The sequence below is a fragment of the Pelodiscus sinensis genome, chromosome 14 (genome assembly GCF_052426305.1).
Source record: "Pelodiscus sinensis isolate ZL-2025 chromosome 14, ASM5242630v1, whole genome shotgun sequence".
Lineage (NCBI taxonomy): Eukaryota > Metazoa > Chordata > Testudines > Trionychidae > Pelodiscus > Pelodiscus sinensis.
In genome coordinates, this window is record NC_143065.1 from 45,634,007 (window position 1) to 45,658,884 (window position 24,878).

Here is a 24,878-nt window from a genome sequence, read left to right on the forward strand (position 1 = left end):
ACTCCTGGTTGAGAACCACTGCCCTACTAGGGATATGAAAGGGTCATCATTTACATGGTTAACCAACAAGCGTGGATTCAAAGGTTAGCATGCATGGTTACACACAGTCCCTTGTGCTGCCGCCAGTGTATCAGAATCAGTGTGGGGGGAGGAAATAGAGGGGAGCCAGTACATGCAGGGATCTGGCTTAAAGCCCAGCTCCCCACGCACACCGGCTCCCTCCTTCCCACCCTGCTGTCACTAATACACTGGCAGCAGCATGGGCAGCAAGTGGGAGCCACTTGTCCTCCCTCATATAGCCATGTAAATGCTGAAGTTTTCGCAGTTACAAGATTGCATAATTAAATACATTTTAACACCCCTATGGCCTACCTCATCGCTCCAGCTGGGTCCTTTCTGACCAGGACCGATCCAAAGCTCCTGCATTAAATTTACCTCTTTGTCCATCTTTAAGTCATTTAAAAAAATCTACGAGGGGTTAATTGTTTTTATATAATCAGAATCATTGCAGAGCACTGGGATGGCGTGTTTCCCTCTGCCACATATATATGTACAGTTTACACACTAGAAAAATGCTGCCGTTTTCAAAGCCTTACTATCAATGGAATAAAAACAATCTTGTGATTGGTTTCTCTCTGCACCTGCTGAGAATGTAGAAGCTCAACTTGTCAGTCTGAATTTGTGTAGGAAAACAAGTAGACAGACTTGGTTACTGTTTTTAAATTGGTAGGAGGTTTAATATCGATACCAGGCTATGCCTAGTCATGTTATCGTGTTAAGCATCTTTTATCTAGATCGGGTATATTTCAATCATTTTGAATATTATTAGTTGAATAAAGGCATCTATTACAGGGTTTACCAGTCCAGCCATAGAGTTGCCATCAAGGAGTACTTGGTGCTGCTATGGAATGGAAGAAGGTGCAAAGTCACCTGTTCTACTCTGTGCTAGTTGTCCCCAATCACAAGGAAAGGATAGTATCTTGTCCCAGATCACCAAGGCAGATGGATGTTGTAGTCACTGCCCCCTAATGTCAGTTCCCCCTAAGCCGGGTTGGCAACCTTTTTAAACCCAAGAGCCAAACTACATCAAAATTCAGAACCAGTGGTCAACAAAGAGCAGTACAAAAATGCCCATTTGCATGACTGAAAATATACAACTTAATATTATCGATAATTGACATGATGATTAATAATAGCATAAATGAAACATTGTACTCAGGGATTTTATATAATGGGACTTCTGCTGCTGCCATCTTTTCGCACATTTCTTTGAAGTTTACATCGTAACTGGTCAAATTCAGCCTCATGCACGCATTCGGGCAGTCCTGAGCACAAATTCCCTTTGATATGATTCAAATGACGAAAGCCTGCTCACACATATAGGTGGATCCAAACACTGAAAATAAGGCCAAGCTGACATTCTGCATGATGTTGTCTATGACAAAGTTCTTTCCAAGTCTGCAGAATCAGATTATCATCATTCTCTAATTTCTTCGTGTCAGCCCATTTGTGCAGTTTTGCCAATTCTGCACATTGTCAAGAATTCAGCTTGATGAATTTTCCACCCAGATATCCAACTCCTTGAAATCTGCTATTTTCATTTCCAAATCACTGACTGAGATGCCTGGAATGACTGTCAAATCCAGTTCTTCAATGGACACTTTACGTGGACGAATCAAACTTACACAGAGCACTATGTTTGTGAAAGTTAACAAAAAAAGACTTGAATGCTATCAGGAGCTCAGACACAAACCCAGCAAGCTGCTTCAAATCAAGATTGCTATTTGGATTCTCTCTCTGATATGAATCACAAAATATTTGTAATCTTTCAAAATGTCTGCCCATCTCAATATCTTTGATTATGTCAATTTTCATCCAAATCTGAACCCTGCCTGCTGCAGAATCAGGACTGTATTTCCTTACCTTTGTATCTTAAGGTTCCACTCATTCAAATGACCCGTAATGTTGATGAGATAGTAAAACTTGAGCAACCAGACACAATCTGAAAGCTTGACGTGTGTGACACCCTTCTTATCCAAAAATGACACTCTCATGAATACAGGTAGCAAAATGAGACAAAACTTTGCCACGAGACAAACAGCGAACATTGCTGTGCATTAGTAGATCAGGGTATTTGGAATCTAATTCCTCGAGCAGTGACTGAAAATACAGGGGGTTCCTTACTCTTGTCAGAACAGCTAAACTATCCATTACTGAACTTTCATTGCATTGTGCATCAGGAGGCACTTTGCGTGCAATCTTGTGGAACCGAATTCAGAAACGTAATGGGCCTGGTTCGTATTGTCAATTGGATTCTTTCCCAAGCCCTTAATCACTGTCAATTGCCGACCATGCTAGGTGCATTGTCCATACACACAGACACAAGATGATCCAATGGTATTTCTCTCTCATTTACAAAGTTCATTACAGTTTTAAGGATGTCTTCATCCCTTCTTTGATTTTTCATGGGTAATAACTCAGTCATTTCCTCATGCACAGCATTTCCACAAATATATCATCCCAGAATACACAACTGATTAATTTCATGTGTGTCGGTTTTCCTGGCCAAAGCAAACAAAATATAAGTTAGCTGTACTCAGATTTTGCATTTGTTCCTTGTCAGTTTGATGGGCCATTTTTACAGCTGTCATGAACTGTTTTTATCGATAATGGCATGTCTTGAATTTTCTGTAAGATTTTGTCCTTGTTGTGAAACTCGTCAAATAGTTCATGACCAATTTTTAGCATGCATCTCTTCATGTAATCTCCATCAGAGAAAGGTTCCCCTCTTGAATAATGCTGAATGAGCCCCATTTTTTTTTTTACTATGCCAGCAGGCTATTTTGTCCAATGTTCATTTTTTTGCTGCGGCTCCCTGCAGGGTTTTTTTCAAGCATCCCCTTTGGATTATTTTGTAGCAAATGCTGCATGTTTTGCCATGAAATTCATTTTTTTTTGTTTGAGAACAAAACAAATGACACAGTGTGGAGATCCAGACCTATCTACAAATTATTACAAGTCTGTCCACTCCTTTTGAAAAATTGGTACTAATCATCTCTCTTTCTCCACTATTTTTACTGTTAGGGAGTTAGAGTTCACCATCATGTGGTGATGGAAAGATTTCTTGACCAATCAAATAAAAAGAGAATATGCACAACCCCTCCCCCCCCGCTATTAGTGCAGAGGATGGATGGTTGTTAAAATGAACGGTTAAAGATGAAGTAGACAAAACATCATCCTGACATGAGAAATTATGTGTTTATAAAATGTTGAATTAATTTTTTATTTTAATTTAAAAAGTTGATAGAAAATAAGACACATAATATCTTACTGCCCCTATATAAAACTATGGTACTCCCACATCTTGAGTACTGTATACTGATGCGGTCTCCTCACCTCAAAAAAGATATTTTGGCCTTGGAAAGGGTTCAGAAAAGGGTAACTAAAATGTTTAGGGGTTTGGAACAGGTCCCATATGAAGAGAGGATAAAGCAACTGGGACTTTTCAGTTTGGAAAAGAGGAGATTGAGGGGGGATATGATAGAGGTATATAAAATCATGAGTGGTGTGGAGAGGGTGAATAAAGAAAAGTTATTCATTAGTTCCCATAATATAAGGACTAGAGGACACCAAATGAAATAAATGGGTTGCAGGTTTAAAACCAATAAAAGAAAGTTCTTCTTCACACAGCGCATAGTCAACCTGTGGAGCTCCTTGCCAAAGGAGGCTGTGAAGGCTAGGACTATAACAGAGTTTAAAGTGAAGATAGATAAATTCATGGAGGTTAGATCCATAAAAGGCTATTAGCCAGGGGATAGGAAAGGTGTCCCTGGCCTCTGTTTGTCAGAGGCTGGAGATGGATGGCATAAGACAAATCGCTTGATCACTGTCTTCTGTCCACACCCTCCAGGGCACTTGGTGCTGGCCACTGTCGGCAGACAGGCTACTGGGCTAGATGGATCTTTGGTCTGACCCAGTACGGCCATTCTTATATTGTGCGTATTTTTGGAATGACCAAAGAGCAATATTTGACTCTAGAGTCATAGGTTGCAGACCCCTGCCCTAAGCTGTGTTGCTGCACAGCTTCACATTAAGCCCACATAGGGACTCAGGGCTCCAGTGGGGAAAAATATCACCCCAAACTCCAAAACTGCCGTGGCCAGCAAAGGGAGTTCTCCTCCCTGCCAACCCCAGCAGGGAGCAGCCAGGATAAGCTTGAGCCCCAACCTCCGTCCTACCTTGGCCCCTCCCCGCCCAGACTGAGCATCCTCCTGCATCCCGCAGCCCTCATCCCCGGCTTCACCCCAAGCCCACACACCGCAAACCAGAGCCTGTACTCCCATCCCCAGCTCAGAAGCTGTACCTCCTGCTGCCACCAACCCCCAGCCCTGAGCCCTCCCCTATATGCCTCAGCCCCAGCCCAGAGTCTATATCCCTGGCAGGCCAACCCTCTGTGCCAGCCCTGAACCCCTCAACTCATCCCACCTTAGAGCCTGCACCCCAGCCCTCTGCCCAGGCCTGAACCCCATAACCCATTCCACCTTAGAGCCTGCACCCCAGCCAGAGCCCTCATAGTTCTGCACCCCAACCCTCTGCCCCAGGCCTGAGCCCCCTCCCACACTCAGAACCTTGGTGCACATAAGAATTCATTCCGCTTGGGGTGGGAAAATTAGAGGGAACATTGCCCATAGCCCTGACCACAGGGACCCACTATGACTCTGCAACTCAAGGATCCTATCAAGGGAAGATCCTCTGTTGATTGGATTTAAGAGTACTTTGCACCAATTGGGGGGGGGGGGTGCAAAATTGTGTGCTGCCACAGACTGAGGTCACTGTAACTCCTAAAAAAAGAAAGAGGTTAGAAAAAAGTTAAAGTAGCAATTGCTCACAGCTACTGACTTCAGTGACAGTAAGTTTATACTACACCTATTAACCCTCCAGAACCCCAAAGGGAAAATTAAATGAATTATTTTGTCTCATGTTTCAATGTCAGAAATAAAGAAAGAGCAGATTCTTGTCAATTCTGATAGTATTACCAGATCATGACTTTGCAATTTGAAATTAAATTGCTAAATGACTTATAATAATCAGAATCCATTGTAATATAACAGAATGGAACTGATTAAAGAAAAAACGTTTGGACAAAGAGAATAAAGTAATGTGATTTGCAGTTCAAGCACTCCAAGGAAGCTAGAACCAGAAGAGAAAGCAAAGGAAAATAGTATACATGACTGTTTACCTTCTTGTACAATGTTTGTCAAACGTCAAAACAAGCACTATGGATGAAAGCATGATTCTAGAAAGCACTTAAGCATATAACTCACTTTAATCAAGTGTTTAAATCATTTACTGAATTGGCGTTTTAGGGAAGTTGATACAATATCCTTAATCCACACTGGTTAATAAAGAACTGTCAACAGAATGGTGCCTTTGATAGATATCTGATCCGGCTTCGAAGAATTCAGACTTTTAAAAGTTTCTGAGTAATAATGAAAGAAGAAAGAATATTTTCCTGTGTAGATGGAAGGAGAAACAACTGAACGAGAACAAACAAATGAAACAATACAATCAGTTAATCCTAAAAAACTGTAATCTTTCATCCCAGTGTAGTTCTGCCAGTAGAAGTAAAAATGATCAAAGCTAGACGATAACATGTGCAGAACATGTAAAAGGACCATACAAACAGCAGGCTCTAGTGAAAGATAGCAAACAAAATCACCAAGAATTCACTGTGGAAAGAAGATGTTATGCTACGCTTCTGATAAACTCTCTAAAAATAAGAAAGTTAGAGCTATACAGCTACAAGATTAATTTCAGAATAGTAAAAACTCAAAAAGGACCCAAACTTGAACACCTTGAATACCCACACCGCCCTCTCCCACCACAGTTACTGGCAACAGTTTTGGTTTGTAATTAGCTGTGGACAATAGTCTAAGATCAGAGTAGCACTTATACGTGTCATTCCACCCCATCCTAGAAGCCAATAAAATGAAAACTGATTACATCTAAGTGTAGATGATAGAAAGATTATGTAGAGCAGAAATGTTTGACATATTTATATAAGCTTAATTTAAAAAAAAAAAAGATACATTCTTTATGCAAAGCATGATCACAATTATAAAAATCAGATTTGCAGCCTGTTAACATTCAAATATATAATATGTATTATGTTTTTGTTGTGCATCTAGGTAGTACCAAATCACCAATCTTTCCCTACATTTCTTAGACCCCAAATTATAGTAGCTCAAGTTGTAATTTTCCTCAGGGGTTTGAAATCATTACAAAAATACATTTATAAAATGAAATGTGTACTTTCGTTTAATCAAAAAGACTAATTTCGTAATGGTTTTACTCAAAATGGCATCACTTAGAACAGAAATGCTTAGGAAACTTATTTTCATCGGTGGTATCCTTGTACCATTTTACTGAGTCACAAAGAATGACCATGATTAGCTTATTCAAGGTAGTCCCTAGATTTATTTAGCGATGAATAAAAAACCCTAATATGATATAGCATATTATTTACGGTAATTTGACAGAAGGTCCACTCTGAACACGAGTTCATTGTTAAGTTAACTTTAAAAATTCTTAGATTTATGTTTGAGAAAGACTGATTAAAAATAATAATTTCAAAATTGTGGGAGAATCTTTGCAGCAACTCAAACACAAACTGACCATTTTCAAATCTGTAAGTGTATCCATTATATTAGCATAATAATAGGAGGGGATGGGAAATAGTTCTGGAGTTCACATGTCTGCGCAGAAGCATATATAAAGGTAATGTTATGTACATTTTATTTCAATAAAGACATAAGACAAACAGCGTAAAGATGCCCAGATGCCCTAAAGATAAATACATTTAAAAGATTCTCATTAAAATGAATCTGTAGTATTTCTTTCCTGCAAGCAAAATACCTTTCTTTAAATACAAAAAAAAAAAATCAGTATTCTGAATTGCAAATGCTTTTCACTTTTTTTTGCAGAAAATCTGCCATGATGACTTTTTTTTAATGAATAAAGATTTTCCACAAAACAGGCTTGCTCTACATGCTAATTTTTTAACAGTTCATTGACACAATGTGCTAGCTACATACACAACAGATAATATAGTAAGAAAACACTCAACCTGATGAAAAGTTAAAATCTTCATTAATACACTGGAAAAAGTTGACATAACTCATGCCTTTTAAAATTAAAAATACAAAATTAAATGTTTTCCTAAAAAGATTTTCCTTATTTTAAGGACTCATTTGAAAATGAAGCTGCATGTAATTTGTACAATAAAATTGTACAAGTAAACAGGTAATATACATAAAAAATTAATTGACATACTTCTCAATTATCAGTTGTCCACCTTTAATTTCCAATACTGTACTTTCTTAACAAGCATACAAAATATCAAACTTCTCTTTAGAAAAAGTGCCGTTCTGTGACATCCTTTACACAAAAACAGTCCGAGCCTGTGGCTTGTTAATGCAGTCGAGAGGCAAAGCATCCTAACTTTTACAAATTATACCTTCCATAAAAAGCCTCCTGAAAAGGAGATTACACACCATTATAAAAATATCAACCTCTTGTAGTAGCTGCATTAGAGACCCACGGCTTGAAGACTATTTCCATATAGCATAGAAAACCACTATGATAGCATATTAACTGCACTGGTGGCATGGGAGTGTACTGCATCACAGGGTCATGCATAGTTACTGTTAGGTACCTTCACTGTTACACAAAGTTTAAAACTGATTGTAACAAACAGCATAACAAGAGGTACCACCAGCCCATGCAAAACATCTTAAAATACTGAGCCACTGTGCAGAATACTTCATTCTTGGAGGAATCCAAAGGCAGCAGTAATTGATTTGCATTAAATCCAAGAGGTGACCAAATAATTCTCCTTAACGATTTGTATGCACAGTATAATCTGAGGTATTCCTTGTCCATCAATTGAGCGTGCCACTGCAAGATATTGTCTGTCCAGAGTACATGCCATCACAATGGTTTAAATATTCTGAATATTAGTAATTCTTATATTCTTATCTAGCCAGTCTCTTGATTTTTGAAAAGATTTCAACTACAGTAGAATATTACAAGAAACAAAATATAAATGCAGGTATTTCTAAATGAAACTTACATGGACTAAAACTAGAGAATATTTTTAAACAAATATACAGTATGCAGGCAGACGAAGCAGGAAAACGGCCATTCAATTGTATAATAAAAAACTAATAAAATTTGGCTATTTCCAGAAAAACTATGAAGCGCCTCAACTAAAAGGAATGCATAATGAAATTCTAAGCTAATACAGGTCAAAAATGTAAAAAGGTTATAAACCTTAACAGGAAAAATAAAACAACTTTTACTGGCCATTCCTGTTGAAATGAGAATCTTAAAAGTAACAGAAAAGTGGCTACAAACCCACTTAGAGCACCGAACAGAGAGAAAATAAGAGTCCATTTTCAATCTCTGTTATATCATAAAATCCTGTATTTCTACAGGTCAAACTGCTGGTGGCAGAAACAGAATTCTTTATAAACTGCAGATGTCCTGTACATAAAAAAATTTCATTGGAGTTGCACTAGTTCTAAAGACTTTTCTGTTCTCGCCTACCTACTGTATTGTACTGTATGTATTCAATCTGAGATATATAAAGTCTCTTTCTGTAACCCTTGATTACTGTTGGGCACCAAAGATAAGAAAAGCAAGACGGGGTACAAAAATGCAAAATTTCAACAGTAATGGCAATGTTTTTGTTTTAGTCCAAAAGGGTCCTGCATTTTCTCCCCCTTCAGTAATTTGATAAAAGGCTTCGTATTTAATCTGGGGGTAGTAAGTCATGCAAGCGAAATCTGTCTCTGATGTGAGGTCGGACATCTTCATTCTGTAGAAAAAAAAATGAAATTACAGGTTTTAAAATAATAAATCAAGTGACACTTTAGACTTTAAGAGTTATGTTTTCAAATTATGTTAATATACATAATACAATTACAACTCTAACATTTACATCAACCCAGTGACATAAGTATTATCTCAATTTTTTCAAATGAGGAAACATATGTGCAGATCGGTAAGTCACTTAACTGAAGGGCCCATAGGAAGAGTCAGAACTGATTTTAATCTTCTAGCCATGTACTCAACTCCATATTCTGCTTTTGACCAACAAGCACTTCCTATGCATATTTTGGATTTCTGTCCAGGCAAGACAGTTTTGGAATGCTGCTGTGTAACACTTTCAAAAGTTTCCAAGTGATGTAGGCTCAAAAATCTCAAACAATTTTGAAATTTTTCCTTGAGCATATATGAAAAAAAGATAACACTGAATACTCACCAGCTCTACAAGTTTCTCGAGAAAAGGAATTAATTTTAGGAGTTCATTGTCATTTTTGTCCATGAACCAGCTCTCTATAGGAATTCCATTTGAAAGCTAAAATAAAATCACAGATCTGCTGAATATCTCTGAAAAAGGACACTGATGATATAGTACATTTTATGCAAAACATGTTTTGAGCCAACAGAACCTATCAACACATATTGTTGCTCTAGAAATGATTTTAAAATCCATTTGTAAAAAAGTTTCCTCCATTGGGGAGGGGGGACACCAAGGCTCAGAGACTTGCCACAGGGCTGGAACACAAGCTTCCTATGGGCCATACCTAATTAAGCAGGGTACCAGATTCAGCCCACAGGCCGTAGGTTCTCCTCCTGCACTACATCAATGCTGACATTTTTAGCATTAAAACTCCTGCTGGACTGAAATGCATAGACGTGTTCAGAAAGTCTTCACCTATAGGCAGACACTGCAGACGTCTGTAAAACCAAAGCTGACCCCAGTTTACATATGCAAGTGAAGGTGAGTTTAACAGCTACTCACTGAAATTAAGAACAAAGCTGAAAAAAACCCTGTATTTTGATAATTGTTCAGAATGTACAAAATTCCTTCAAAACTTAACAGAATTAACTCTGAAATATACAGTAATGCTTCAGAGGGGCAGCCGAGTTAGTCTGTAACTGGAAAGACTTAAAAAACAACAAATACTCTAGCAGCACCTTGAAGACTAACAAAACATGTAGATGGTATCATGAGCTTTCGTGGGTACAACCATTCATCTTCAACCATTCATCTGAAGAAGTGGGTTTTGCCCACGAAAGCTCATGATACCATCTACATGTTTTGTGCTGCTAGACTATTCATTGTTTTTTATATACAGTAAATACATTTTTGATTCCGCTGTTTTGAACCATTTGGGGATGTTTCTTAGGAAGCCCACTGTTAATGTTTTAAATCCAAAACCCATTCCCAGGGGACAATATAGCATTTGAAAGACCACTAATAGAAGTGGTTTCACCTGGAAAAATGGCCTAGTGCCCAGGTGGTGGGTCAATTGTCAATGAACAGCAGCAAAAAGCAGGAGGTCCCTGGAAATAATTCCATCTAGAAACCTGTACAGATTAGCAACTGTTGACTAAGCAGCCATGTATCCAGGAGCTGTTCTCCTTCATTCAGCAAAAACTATGGCCAAAACCCCAGAGCTCTTGAAGCTCCTTATGCATGGCATTTCTACCAAGAAATACTATCATGAACTGGTAGTATTTCACATCCCAGTTCATGCACAAGTTATGTGCCTTTCTGAAGGCCAAGTTCCTGAAAACCTCTGTTACCACTCACTAACATAGAGCCCAGTAGGAATACTGAAATGCTTTGTTAGTTATAATCCCAAGGACTAGGCAGGGCTACTCCCACCAATTTTATACCATAAGGGAAGTCCTGCAGGTCTTTATGGGATTCTTTCCCTTCAGGTTATTTTGTGGCCACCAGGCATAGGAAAAATTTGGCCTTCCTATGAGAGGGCTGGGAGGAATAAGACATAAGTGCTTTCAGTGTGATTCAGTACATTTTACAGCTAAGGAAATGACTTGGGGATGTAGAAGTGTTCACCAGAGGAAATTTTAAGAAAGGTCCAGTACATGCAGATGCAAAATTATAATCAACAGGTACAACTATGGGTCTTTTACCCAGGTGACCCTGTGTGACCAGGTCCTTTTACTGCTTCCTTCGGCCAAGTCAAAGTGAATGCCCAGTGGCAGGTCCTATTTTAAATTAGTAAACATGTAGGCCAGTGGATGATGAGATAAAAATGATGTCCAGAAGAGAGGAAACCAAAATTTATCATGTGAATCTTCAAAACCTTGGAAAACGCAAGCAAGATTGGTTGATAACTCCCTTCCCTGAATTAGGACTCCAAACACCCGGTGGCTGAAACCTGACACTAACTCTTGAAGGTAAGTCTTACCTCTGTCAAGAAGCAGCAACTCTTCCAATTGACCAATGACATTGCTACATTATTTTCCTTCTCCCCTGGGATAACACAGTAATCCAACACCTCGAAATAATTGGTCAGGAAGAACCCTAGACACTTTACATGGAAACCATGGGGCACTGTTTGAGAAGAAATCATGATGGAGATGGGGTTCCTCCATTCACTTTCTGATTCCCTAATTATAAGAACATAAGAACGGCCAGACTGGCTCAGACCAAAAGTCCATCTAGCCCAGCGTCCTGTCTTCCGACAGTGGCCAATGCCAGATGCCCCAGAAGGAATGAACAGACCAGGACATTCTTATGTTCTTATAATTAGGGAGGCAGAAATTGAATGGACGAACCCCATAGCTGTGGTTCCCAAACTGGATGAGTTGGATTTGTATCAATTTTAGGAAAGGTAACACTGCCTTGAAAGTTTATACCTGTCTGATAATACAGGTAGACAATTTATTACAGTGGCTGGGACCGGTGAGGTACCTATTAAATTGAAGTGTTCCTGGCAGATCCCTTTATTCCCATCCTAGCCTGAGAAAACCTCTCTCAACTGCTTTAGGCATTTCAGAACTCCATGAAGCCACAACAATTTCCTAGCAGCCTGTGAATAAAATCATCAGTCCTCACCATCAATATGCTGTGGCATCTGTTCTTAACCTGGAGTCCGTGAGCCCTGAAAACCGATGGAGCCCTGGTACCATAGGGCTGAAGCCAACAGTCCTACTCATTGAAATTGAGGCAGTTCTTGGCATTTTTTAATTAATCAGATTAAAAGTCTGTCAGTCTATGTTTCTAACCATCACCTCCGAAGAAAGATGACTACTTGATTTGTAGAATCAAGAAATTGGATCCAGAGATATTTGATCTAGAGCTTCCCTCAGACATGGAAAGACTCTACTAAAACCAACGGGAATCATAAGAGAGAGGTAGCCATGTTAGTTTTTCCTTTTGTTTCTACAAGATCAGACTATGTAGCACTTTAAAGACTAACAAGATGGTTTAATAGGTGATGAGTTTTCATGGGCCACTTGGGTCTGGCCCACGAAAGCTCATCACCTATTAAACCATCTTGTTAGTCTTTAAAGTGCTACATAGTTTTTCTGTTTGTTTCAATGGGAATCATGCATTCATATCTGAAGGAAGCTTTTAGGTCTCAGATCCAATACTCATTAACATTAAAAAAGTCCTTTCCTTCAATTGACTTCATAGGGTTCTGGATCATGATTTTGGTTCAGAAGCTCCACATACAATAGGAAATAGAACTATGCAGACAACAGTTGTGAGTGGAGGATTCCTCTGAACTAGTGCTGAATTTATAGACAACAAAATTGTATTATTAGCTTTTGAACGGGTACTGAAAATGGCTGAGAGAATCCTATGGCAGACTATTGTTTTTAACACAAGTTCTATTCTCCGATCTCCAAAATCCTAAATTAGTCTCTTCCCTCTTGTGGAGGACTCACTCACACACACACACACTCCTCAACCTATAATATGTTTGCTTCTAATTCTTCTACTAGTTCTGAAAGGGTATATTTTGTGAACATAGCCCAACTCAGAGTAGCCTTAACACACTGACACTTTCTGAATTTCAAGAAGACGTAATTCACAGAATCACAGGACTGGAAGGAACCTTGACAGGTCATCTAGTCCAGTCCCCTGTACCATGGCAGGACCAAGCACCATCTGGACAAACAGGTGTCTGTCTAACCTGCTCTTAAATATCTCCAGTGATGGGAGATTCCAAAACCTCCCTAGGCAATTTATTCCACTGTGTAACCACTCTGACAGATAGGAAGCTTTTTCTAATCTCCAACCTAAACCTCCCTTGCTGCAGTTTATGCCAATTGCTCTTTGTCCTATCCTCAGAGGCCAAGGAGAACAATTTTTCTCCCTCCTTCTTATAACACCCTTTTAGGTACTTGATACTTGAAAACTACTATCATGTCCCCCTCTCAGTCTTCTTTTCCAGACTAACCAAACCCAATTCTTGCAGTCTTTCCTTAGAGGTCATATTTTCTAGACCTTTAATCATTTTTGTTGCTCTTTTCTCGACTTTCTCCAATTTCTCCACATCTTTTCTTAAATGTGGCACTAGAACCGGACACAGTACCCAAATTGAGGCCCAATTAGCATGAGTAGGTGCAGAAGAATTACTTCCTATATCTTACCTACAACACTCCTGCTAACACATCCCCAGAAGGATGTTTGCTTTTTTTTTTTTACACTGTTGACTCCTACCTAGCCTGTGGTCCACAACAACCAGATTCCTTTCTGCAGTATTCTTTCCTAGACTGTCATTTCCCATTTTGTATGTGTAAAACTGATTGTTCCTTCCTAAGTGGAATACTTTGCATTTGTTTCTTTTGAATTTCATTCTATTTATCTCAGACTATTTCTCCTGCGTGTCCAGATCAGTTTGAATTATAATCTATCCTCCAAAGCACTTGCGAGCCCTCTCCCACCTTTGTATCATCTATAAACTTTATGGCTACGTCTACACTGCAGGCTTCTTGCACAAGAACTGTTTTGATACGGTTTTGATACACATTGGGAAAAATAACCCCAACTATACATATAATATGATGGGGGCTAATTTAGCTACAACTAATCAGGAAAGAGATCTTGGAGTCATCGTGGATAGTTCTCTGAAGACGTCCACGCAGTGTGCAGCGGCAGTCAAAAAAGCAAACAGGATGTTAGGAATCATTAAAAAGGGGACAGAAAATAAGACGGAGAATATCTTATTGCCCTTATATAAATCCATGGTACACTCACATCTGGAACACTGCGTACAGATGTGGTCTCATCTCATCTCAAAAAAGATATACAGTACTGGAATTACAAAAGGTTCAGAGAAGGGTAACTAAAATGATCAGGGGTTTGGAATGGCTCCCATATGAGGAGAGATTAAAGAGTCTCCTCTTTTCCAAGCTGAAAAGTCCCAGTCTAAGGGGGGATATGATAGAGGTCTATAAAAGGATGAACATAAGCAAACAACGCAACTATGCAGGGGCAAGATTAGAAAGGCAAAGGCACAAAATGAACTCAATCTAGCTAGTGACGTGAAGAGTAACAAGAAGACATTCTACAAACATATTAGAAGCAAGAGGAAGACCAAGGACAGGGCAGGCCCACTGCTTAGTAAAGAGGGAGAAACAACAACAGGAAACTTGGAAATGGAAAAGGTGCTTAACAACTTTGATTTGTTTTTTGTCAAGAATATTGATGGTGACAGATGCCTAACAAAGTGAATGCTAGTGGAAATGGGTAGGTTTAGAAGTTATAATAAAAAAAACAAGTTAAAAAATATTTAGAAAAGTTAGGTGTCTGCAAGTCACCAGGGCCTAATGAAATGCATTCTAGAATACTCAAGGAGCTGATAGAGAAGGTATCTGAGCCTTTGGCTGTCATCTTTGAAAAATCATGGAAGACAGGAGTGATTCCAGAAGACTGGAAAGGGACAAATCTAGTGCCGATCTATAAAAAGGGAAATAAGAACAACCCAGGAAACTACAGACCAGTCAGTTTAACTTCTGTGCCAGGAAACATAATGGAGCAACTAATTAAAAAATTAATCTGTAAACACCTGGAAAATAATAAGATGATAGGTAACAGCCAGCATGAATTTGTACAGAACAAATCATGTCAAACCAATCTGATAGCTTTCTTTGATAAAATAACAAGTCTTGTGGATAAGGGAGAAGCAGTAGATGTGGTATTAATAGACTTTAGTAAAGCATTTGATACGGTCTTGCATGACCTTCTTGTCAATAAACTAGGGAAATACAACCTAGATGGGGCTACTATAAGGTGGGTGTGTAACTGGCTAGATAACCATTCTCAGAGAATAGCTATTAATAGTTTACAGTCATGCTGGAAGGGCAGAACAAACAGGGTAGGGGTCTGTTTTGGGATCTGTTCAATATCACCTTCATCAACAATTTAGATGGTGGCATACAGAGTACTCTTATTAAGTTTGTAGATGATACCAAGCTGGGAGGGGTTGCAAGTGCTTTGGAGGATACGGTCATAATTCAAAATGATCTGGACAAACTGAAGAAATAGTCTGAGGTAAACAGGATGACGTTTAATAGGGACAAATGCAAAGTACTCCACTTAGGGAAGGAACAATCAGTCTCACACATACAGAATGGGAAGTGACTATCTAGGGATGAGTCATAGTGGACCACAAGCTAAATATGAGTCAACAGTGTGACACATGCAAAAAAAGCAAACATGATTCCGAGATGCATTAACAGGAATTTGGTGAGTAAGACATGACAAGTCATTTTTCTACTTTCTGCTCTGTCCAGTGTGTCCAGTTCTGGGCACCACATTTCAAGAAAGTTGTGGAAAAACTGAAGGTCCAGAGAAGGGAAACAAAAACGATTAAAGGTCTTGAAAACATGACCTATGAGAGAAGACTGAAAGAATTGGGCTTGTTTAGTTTAGAAAATAGAAGACTGAGAAGGGACACGATAGCAGTTTTCAAGAATCTAAAACAGTGTTACAAGGAGGAGGGAGAAAAATTGTTCTCCTTGACCTCTGAAGACAGGACAAGCAGCAATGGGCTTAAACTGCAGCAAAGGAGGTTGAGGTTGGATATTAAACACTGGAATAAGTTGCCTAGGGAGGTCGTGGAATCTCCATCCTTGGAGATATTTAAGAGCAGGTTGGACAGACACCTGTCAGGGATGATCTAGACGGTCCTTGGTCCTGCTTTGAGGACAGGGAATGGGATTTGATGATCTCTCAAGGTCCCTTCCAGTTCTAGCATTCTATGATTCCCCGTATTTCTCACAAGATACAGATTTGATCCCTCCCAGTTTTATCTCGTGTCTCACTTTTTCTGCTGTAACAGCCCACGCTCTCCCCAAATTCCAACCCTTTGAGTTACTGAATAAAAGTGTTAAAAAGCCTCTCTTATCATTACAAATAATCATAATACAAAGGAGATGTGAGCATGGAGTTCTTCAAGATGTTTTCCACACAGAAATTCTTTTCACTTACATTTTATTTTTTTTAAATTATACTATTTTTGAAATGCTCTAGGAACATCTAAAATGATAAAATGTTCCTATTAAAAAGCACCCTATATATTTTGAGATGAATGTATTACATATTATTTAGGTATTTTATTTTTTACACCTAGCATTTTCTTAATTTACCTAGTTAAATTAAAAGTTTATGTTTTTGTTTTCAAAGGTTTTTACAAATGCTAAATAGTGTGACTATTGCAAAAATGCTTACCTGATAGGCAAAGGCTTGTGGTGAATTGTCAATTATGATCGTTTTTGAAAGATCTCTACCCAGGATATTTAAATCCTTTATATAATTTCCTTGTACACAAACACAATGCTCACGGAAAAGTCGATGCCTATGGGTTAAAGGAAAATAATAATTAATTTAGGAACTAAGAAAAAATATGTTGCACTGGGAAAAAGAAAATTAAATGGTGACGAGTGTTATGGAAGTTAAAATCTCAATTTTTCTTTTTTGATGTGCTCAGCTCTTCCAACTGGCTCTCTCTTGCAGGCCATTCTTTTATCATCAAAATCCTTAGCAAATAGGCAGACCTTACAGTCAAGTATTGCCATGCTTTAACAATAGAACTTGTGTGTTTCTCTAATGTTTAAATGTTTCATGTTTATAACCAAAGAGAAGGATTTATAAAACTCTGTACTTTTGTGACTTTCCAAGGTCACACAGTATGCTCCTTAATGGAACCCAGGACTAGACAACAGAACCTCCCTATCCTTGTGCATGCCAGAATAGAAAATATGACAAGGAAAGTTTTATGTAGAATGTTACCTATGCTGGCAATTAACCTACTTCAGTTATAACACCTTGAGAAAAGCCTCAAGGCCAAAACATTCCATTAACTGCTTTTCTTCCAATTACCCTGCTCTCCTTTAATTCAACAGAGATGCTGTATAGTAATTAGAATTATTTGGATAGTGCAAATTGAATCAGGTTATAGAAAGCAGTATTAAAATACAACTGAAGCTTTGTCACTTTATCAAATATAAAATAAACTGACTTTCAAATACAGATTACATTGAAATTGTATTACAATCTAAATGCATCTTTCTAAGCTTTACATTTTTTTTTATTGTGACAGTCTCTCAAAGGCTGTTCTAAAAATTCAGGAAATCTGATTAAACGAAATTAAAGAAGTTGTATCTGAAATGTTTAAGTTCACAAAGGAGTACAGCTCCCACTGTTTCTGTGGAAGAAAATAAGCTGATGGCTCAGAGACAAATAATTTGATATGTAGATTCCTATGTGTGGCATGCCACACAAGTTTCCCTTTAGGCTAGTGCCAAAACTAATCAAACCTTGATGTCAGCTTTACTGGCACATGAATCATAAGTATGGATCCAGTGCAAATTTTTAGAATAGAGTTCAGATACACCAGCCATTTCACTATATCTATCCTGTCTCAACAGGTTTAAAACTGCATTCTGAAGCATAACAATTAGAGCTGTAAAAGAATTTTTCAGAGAGACTTGTGAAGTATTACATTAGTTACTTCCATTAAGGGGGAGATAGCCATGTAACTTTCTGCAGAGTAATCAATGGGACAGAGTCCTTCAATATTTATCATTCCTTGTTATGTTATTCATATTTTATGTATTTAGAGACTTTCAGAAAAACAAATTTATAATTCTAACTAAATGAGGTAAAATGCATCAAATAACATTTGTTTGGGTTTCCTAAAAAGAATCTCAAAGAATATTATTACTGCATCTTAAGGAAGACACTGACATGAAGAACATAATAGTAGTGAAACTGTGAATAAACAACTTTTAAAAAGGCATAATAAATATGTCCAGATTCCACACACCAATACTGAAGATCTATTCAACTGAAATTTGCACAGTTTAGATTCCATGAATAGATAAAAATACTTTATTCTTTATTTATAGTCCTTAAATATAAACTCGGATTCCAAAGTCATAATGGCCCACTGCGATCACTGTGTACAACACTGGCCATACAACTTCCCTAACACAACTCCTGGATCTAGATTAGATGGCCAGGGTTGACAGGATTAGCTTTTTATCAGTAAATGTCTATAAATGTTGATTTCATCAGACAAGCACAAATTAACAAAACATTTTCATTGATAATAATTAAAAGAAAGAAAAATGCTGCTTGAGACCTTATAAGAGCTCGATTTAGGGATACTGGGTATATTTTGATATGTGATGTTGACAATTTCTGTTTTAACAGTCATAAAACTTTTTGAATCTTAACATCTAACATTAAATTACTTTCTAAGAAACCTATGATATGATTTCCACATAATTGCCTGCAACTGTGAAATGTTAATTAAATAAAAATTAAAGAAAAATGCTTAAAAATAAAAAGATGTGTGTCAAAATTATATAAAAATATATCAAATAAATTCTGCCAGGCATAAATGTAGCTTTAGTTTGAGTGCAGAATCCATACACTGTAACACTTTAATATTCCATTATTATTATTATTATTATTATTATTATTACTATGTCATGTAAGTTTCCCGGTCACGCTCTGCAGTACTGTACATACAAGTAATAAAAAGACAGTCTCTACTCCAGACTGTTTGGTATTTACATAAAAATATCAATTAGGTGAACTGCTCCTGTAATACTGAAGTTTTATAAAATATAAAACATTTGTCTTAGAACAAGATGACAGTATATCTTTAAAGACTTAAAATAAATTATGAGTGGTGTCCCAGACACTAAAAACAACATCCGGAGAAATCCTGATCTTACTGAAATTCAACGGGAGCTTTTCCACACAATTCAACAGGGCTGGAATTTCACCTTATGTTTCTTGCACTAACATGATGCAAATGAGACATTTACAAATGAGCTCTTGGGCACAGTATCTTGCACTCCCTAGTTAGAGAAACATGGAAAATATTTATTCCCACTATTATGGCTACCACATTTTGGATGGATCCCTGAGGATTTCCCCCTTTTTTTTCCCTGTTTTAACTCTCCAATCCAAAAGTCCACCCCACCCTTCCTTCCAGGTATCAAAATGTAAATCCCTGCAACAACATTTCTTTAAAAATCTAGAGGAATTGTTTTTGAGCAATGCAACACAGTCACCTACATCATAAACCACGGCTCAAGTATAAAGACTTCGAAATGAATAAGGCTAAGTACCTCTATTAATAATCAACAAATAATGGTTGAATGAAAGATGCAAATATTTTGTTTCTGCAGATGATGGATTTAAAATTAATTTTATTAATTAACCTTTAAAAAGTAGTTCATTTTAAAAACTCATCAAATAATGAATAATTTTCTCTGAAAAACAGTTTGTTTTCTATTTCATTGAATTTTGGGTGTACATAGACAATGTAATTAAGAAACAGGCACTAGAAGAATTACATTTGTTATGGATAACTCTCAAATATGTTATGATGGATCAAGAGATACATAAACTTTAAACCTCAAACCGGAGTCCAAAAAATGGATAGGGTTTATGTACCTACTATCCCTTGAACAATAATTCAATTAATTTCCCCCTCTCATTTCCCCCCTTCATGAATACAATCTTAGTCAATTTAGTGAGGCACAATACTACAAAGAAGTGAATATGTAATTATTGACTTTTTAATTATAATTTTATGAAAAAAATTTGTTAGCCTAACATTAGATATTTACACTAGTTTTTAAATCACATTTACCTGACCAGTTGCTTTTTAGGGTCTAGTATGTTCAATAGCTTGTCTGCATACACCTTCTTAGAAGCAGTAAAAAGAATGATCTATAAATTAGAGGAGGAAAAAGCTGCATCATTATTGCATTATTTAGCATAACATGAGTATATATAATAAAAAGAAATGTACGGGTTATAGCTAAGTATTATCTAATATACATCTGAGTTTGTGCACCTGTCTGTTCATCCATCTGAGAGTCTGTTCAAGAACGCCTCCTAAATGGTAAGAGCTAGGACCACCAAATTCATTTCCTCTTATCATAACTTAAAGCAAGGTCAGGGGTTGGTTGTGCCAGGACAAGGGGATGTGTGTGGCATGCGACTGATTCTCATAAAATGGAAAGACAGGACTGTGATTCCGGGGACAGTTATACTCCAGAATGACAACAGCGGGCTGCAAGCAAGTAAGTCCCCATCACCCCAAAGAGCCGTAGCACAGCTGCTGGCCAAGCAGCACGGCCCCTGCCGCCCCATGGAGCAATTTTGGCCAGGCAGCATGATCCCCACTGCCTGGGAGCAGCTGTCAGCTGGACTGAACAGCCCCTGCCTTGAGCCCCCAACCTCCTGCCCTGACTCATGCACCCCACACACACTCTGCCTGGAGCCCCACACCTCCTCCCCTGAGTCCTGCACTACCCACACCCTCAGCCCCCTGCCCTGATTCCTTCACATCCCCAAAACCTTGCCCTGACTCCTGCACCCCCTCCACTCCCACCCCTTTGTCTTGAAGGACCCGAGCAACACCAGATAAATCTTCTAGTTACCTCATAAATCTGAGACATACGTTCCAGGAATTCTCTGAAGAACGGCCTTAACCGCACATAAACCTAAAGAAATAAGAAACAGATTTAAATACAATACGCACAAAGGTTCAAAGTGGCTTTACTGTAGGGACAGTTGAAGCTATATAGTCTGTGCATTCAAAAATATTTTCAGCCAACTTGCAAACATCAGTCAACTCTTCAATGAGTGAAAAGGTAAAACTGTAAAGTGCTCTTTAACTGATTAACTAGAAAATGATGCAATCAGAAATAATTTTTAAAATACAGGAACCAGGCAATTTCTTAACTAAAAATTGTATTTTGCAATTCTGATCCCTCAATCTGCTTCAGGTACTGTCCATCAGGCAGCAGCTACACATTACAAGATGATGAGTGTCAATATCTAGTTAAGTCAGCCTTCTCAATGGCATTCTTCAAGTAAGAATTACACATCTGATATATTGGTGTCAGAAGCCAATTAAAGGAGTTCCATCAATTCAAATGCCTCAGGCTGACAAAAGAATAAGCATACCTAATAAACCAGTAAAACGTTTATTATATACATAAAATCATGGAAGGAGACCCAAAATGAGACAGGTTTTCTGTACTCCCACCCCATGTCCTTTATCAAAATTATGTAAAAGAAAAATGGTTCATATTTGCTCAAATGGAGGCTAGAAGAAATATCTCCATCACTACACATTTAGGAGACATGCAAAATTACCTACTTGAAAACACACACAAAAGAAATGTCACGGTCAAATGGAAAACCATGAGCATTACCCAACATCATCTTAGCTGCTGCATCTTGAAAATTGCAGAAAATCTAAAACTGAATTCAGCGGATTACTTCTTAGACAGGATTTTAAAATGTCATATACTAGTGGCCCTGTGATGCTAGATTTTAGTGGCTCCCTCTAGGTGCCTACACATCTGGCAGTGGGAGGAGACTTCACACACTCCCCTCCTGAGCTCCCGGTCAATCAGGGCCTGGGGATGGAGGGAGAACGCAAAGTCTGCCCCTGCCCTGCAAGGGAGCACCACGCTTAGAGTCACCCGACAGGTGATTCTAAGTGTTGAGCCTCTTGTAGGGTGGGAGAGATTTTGCATGCTCCCCTTGCTCCCTGCCCTCCGGCATGCGGCACTCAGTCAATGTGCTACGCACTCCCCCATACCTAGGCCCTGATTGGCCTAGGGGCGGGGGAGCGCAAGGACCTCTGCAGGCCGGATCAACCCATTTGGTGAGCCAGATCCAGCCTGCGGAGGCCCTGTTGCCCACCCCAATATAGTGGTACCAATCACCATAGTAGTAATCAACTAAGTAGCCATCTGAACAGAGAACCGAAATGAAATCTTTATAAACCTATCAAGTGAAGGAGTAAGGCCACTGTCTCCAACAGATGAAAATAACCAGCTGTGTAGATGCTGCTCATTGTCCTTGCATTCTACTGGAGTCATTCGTTGAGGGTCTAAGAAATTATCCTTCAAGTACGCTATCAAGCTCAGCTCTTAGCATTTATGGACTGTGACTGTTAGGTCACTGGGTTATGTACACCAAGATGTTTGGACTGAAATGCCAACTGTCTAAGTATAGTGCTGAAATGTGTACTTTTACCACAATTCCCCTGCTAGTACCAGAATCTAAGACAGTTACACATCACTTTGCACAGTCAGGTATTGAAAACACACTTTTTTAGACTTAAGACTAGATGAGCTATTACGTAGCTACAAATGCACAGCAGACTGCCTCCTATTACGATGTGCGGCTACATGCAGCAGTGAAAGCCATGGCAGGAGAGAGACAGCAGGGAAACACTTTGGCACCTCCTCTAAACTACATCTGGAAATGTAGTACATATGGAAATTCCGGTTCCATATGACGACCCTGGCATTCCTAATTCTTTTGCTACTGATCAAGGACTGGTTTGCGACTCAATCTAAAGGATGCTTATTTCCATATCACAACAACAGGTACCTCTGTTTCATGGTCGCCAGGCATCATCTCCAGTACAAGGTGCTTCCATTAGTCTGGTTATTTATGAAGAGCCTCTCCAAAGTAGCAGCACATCTAAGGAGGCAGATATTTTCTTGTATCCATATTTGGACAATTGGCTACGGAAGCCAGATGAGTGCTAGGACCCGCTGAGCCACAGGCTAGGTCTACTCTAGGGGGCAATGTTGAACCAAGGTACAGGAAGCCCCTCAGCTGCGACCACCCAAGTTGCAACCCCCTGCAGTTACAACCATTTTTGTAAGCGCGGAAGGGGCCAAAAAACCCCGACTTACATCCTTGTCCCGCATTTAGGACGGCGCATGATGCCTATTGTAAATGAGGGTTCGAGTTACAACACCCCGACTTGCGACACTTCCCCAGGAGCCCATCGCGTCACAAGTCGGAGGCCACCTGTACGCAGTTCCAGCTACATGAACAGCATAGCTGGAGTCAACGTACCTTAAATTGAATTGCCACAGCATCTCCACTGCAGGGGGTCAACAGGAGAAACTCCCTTCAATGTCCCTTACAATTCTCAATCTGGCAGAGTATTGGAGTTGATGGGAGAGTGATTAGTGGTTGATTTAGCGGGTCCAGGTGATCGATCCCCACAGCACCAATCTCTCAGTAAGTGTGGACAAGGCCACAGTTACCATAATTAACCTCTTCTCAGGTCTAGGGTTTTTCCTCAGTATTTCAAACCAGTCTTTTGTCCTATTCAATGGATCCCCTTTACAGGTCCCATATTGGACTCAACAGCAGGGAGAGCTCTTCTGCCAGATGATAGGATTCTCAAATGCCTACTGAAAATATGAAGTTGCACAACATTGATGGTCAAGTTCTTCCTGAGTCTCAAGGAGGTTCACAGAGCAGCGACTACCTATGAGACTCCATTTGTCCATCTGACAATATTTCCTTTGCAGCACTGGACATCCCTATATCTAGTCCAAATTGATATGGTCTTCAATTGTGTCTCATCATGTCCCAGACAACAGCAGCCTACACTGCTGGTCAAAACAGGAACAACATGTTCAAAGTGAAGAGTTCACTCCTCCAGCTCTATCTTGCACAGTGACTTCAGATGTGTCAACCAAGGACTAGAGAGTACACTTGAACAATTTAATCATGGGAAAATTATCAATTTATTGTCCATTAATACATGCACAATGTATTATATCAACAAATGAGGTTGCTCACTCCACCGCTTCTTATGCGGATTCACTAAGTCAGGGATTGATGCATCCACCACATTTACCCCCACAACAATACAACTGGCAGAGAAAAACAGTATGCTTGCAGATCTCCCCAGGAGAGAGATGCCTCCCAGAAGCCCTTTCCAGATGGGGTCGACAAATCATGGATCTGTTCATGACAAGTTATTCTGGAAATCCACCCAGTTGTTTGTAGTGGTTGCAGACAGGATGAAAGGTCTCCCCATATCAACTCAGAGACTCTCATCATGGATCACATCATGTATCCACATAAGCTACAAGCTGTCAGGTGTTCTACCCCCACCCATCTTAACTGCTTACTTCACAAGGGCACAAGCATCTTCAGTGGTGTTTCTAGCACAGGTTCCTATTCAGGATTTTTGCAGAGCAGAAAGTTATTTCTCAGTGCACCATTTTCTTCTCATTACACCATAACTCAGCAGGCCAGGGACAATGCCAGATTTGGCTGGACTGTGTTCCAGCCAGCATGCCTATGTTCTCCCAGCCCATCATCAATTCAACTGCGTTGGACAAGTGCAAGCACTTGAAGAAGAAAAGGGGTTACTCTTCAAGATGTTTTGCACATGTCCATTCCAAAACCCAAGTCTTACTCCTCTTATCAGAAATTGGCTAGAAGAAGGAACAGAATGGGGGCAGGGGCAGCAGAGCCTTTATACCAGCACTATGGACAAGTGAGCAGCACCCAGGGACACCAGAATGGACCCAAGGAATACCACTGAGAGAAATTCTTTTGGCAACCATGCTCAACACACACATGCACCTGCACGTGTGCAATTCATCTCAACAGTTATGGAAAAGTTAACCATTTCAGTCAACAGGAAGTGTCAGCCTTTTTGTTCTAGAGCAATCAAAAG

The 24,878-nt window shown here is 39.1% G+C and overlaps 1 protein-coding gene across 1 annotated transcript in view; it reads right to left on the minus strand.

The window, feature by feature from the left end:
• Window positions 1-6,772: 6,772 nt before the first annotated feature.
• The window catches only part of CTDSPL2 (CTD small phosphatase like 2), a 100,239-nt gene continuing 82,133 nt past the window's right edge, over window positions 6,773-24,878 (minus strand). The window contains exons 9-13 of the mRNA XM_075896797.2: window positions 20,803-20,865; window positions 20,007-20,086; window positions 16,565-16,691; window positions 9,326-9,421; window positions 6,773-8,878 (exon numbers count right to left, since the gene is read on the minus strand). Coding sequence (XP_075752912.1) covers window positions 8,813-8,878; window positions 9,326-9,421; window positions 16,565-16,691; window positions 20,007-20,086; window positions 20,803-20,865 — 432 coding nt within the window. The 3' untranslated portion in view covers window positions 6,773-8,812. The remainder of the gene's footprint in view (window positions 8,879-9,325; window positions 9,422-16,564; window positions 16,692-20,006; window positions 20,087-20,802; window positions 20,866-24,878) is intronic.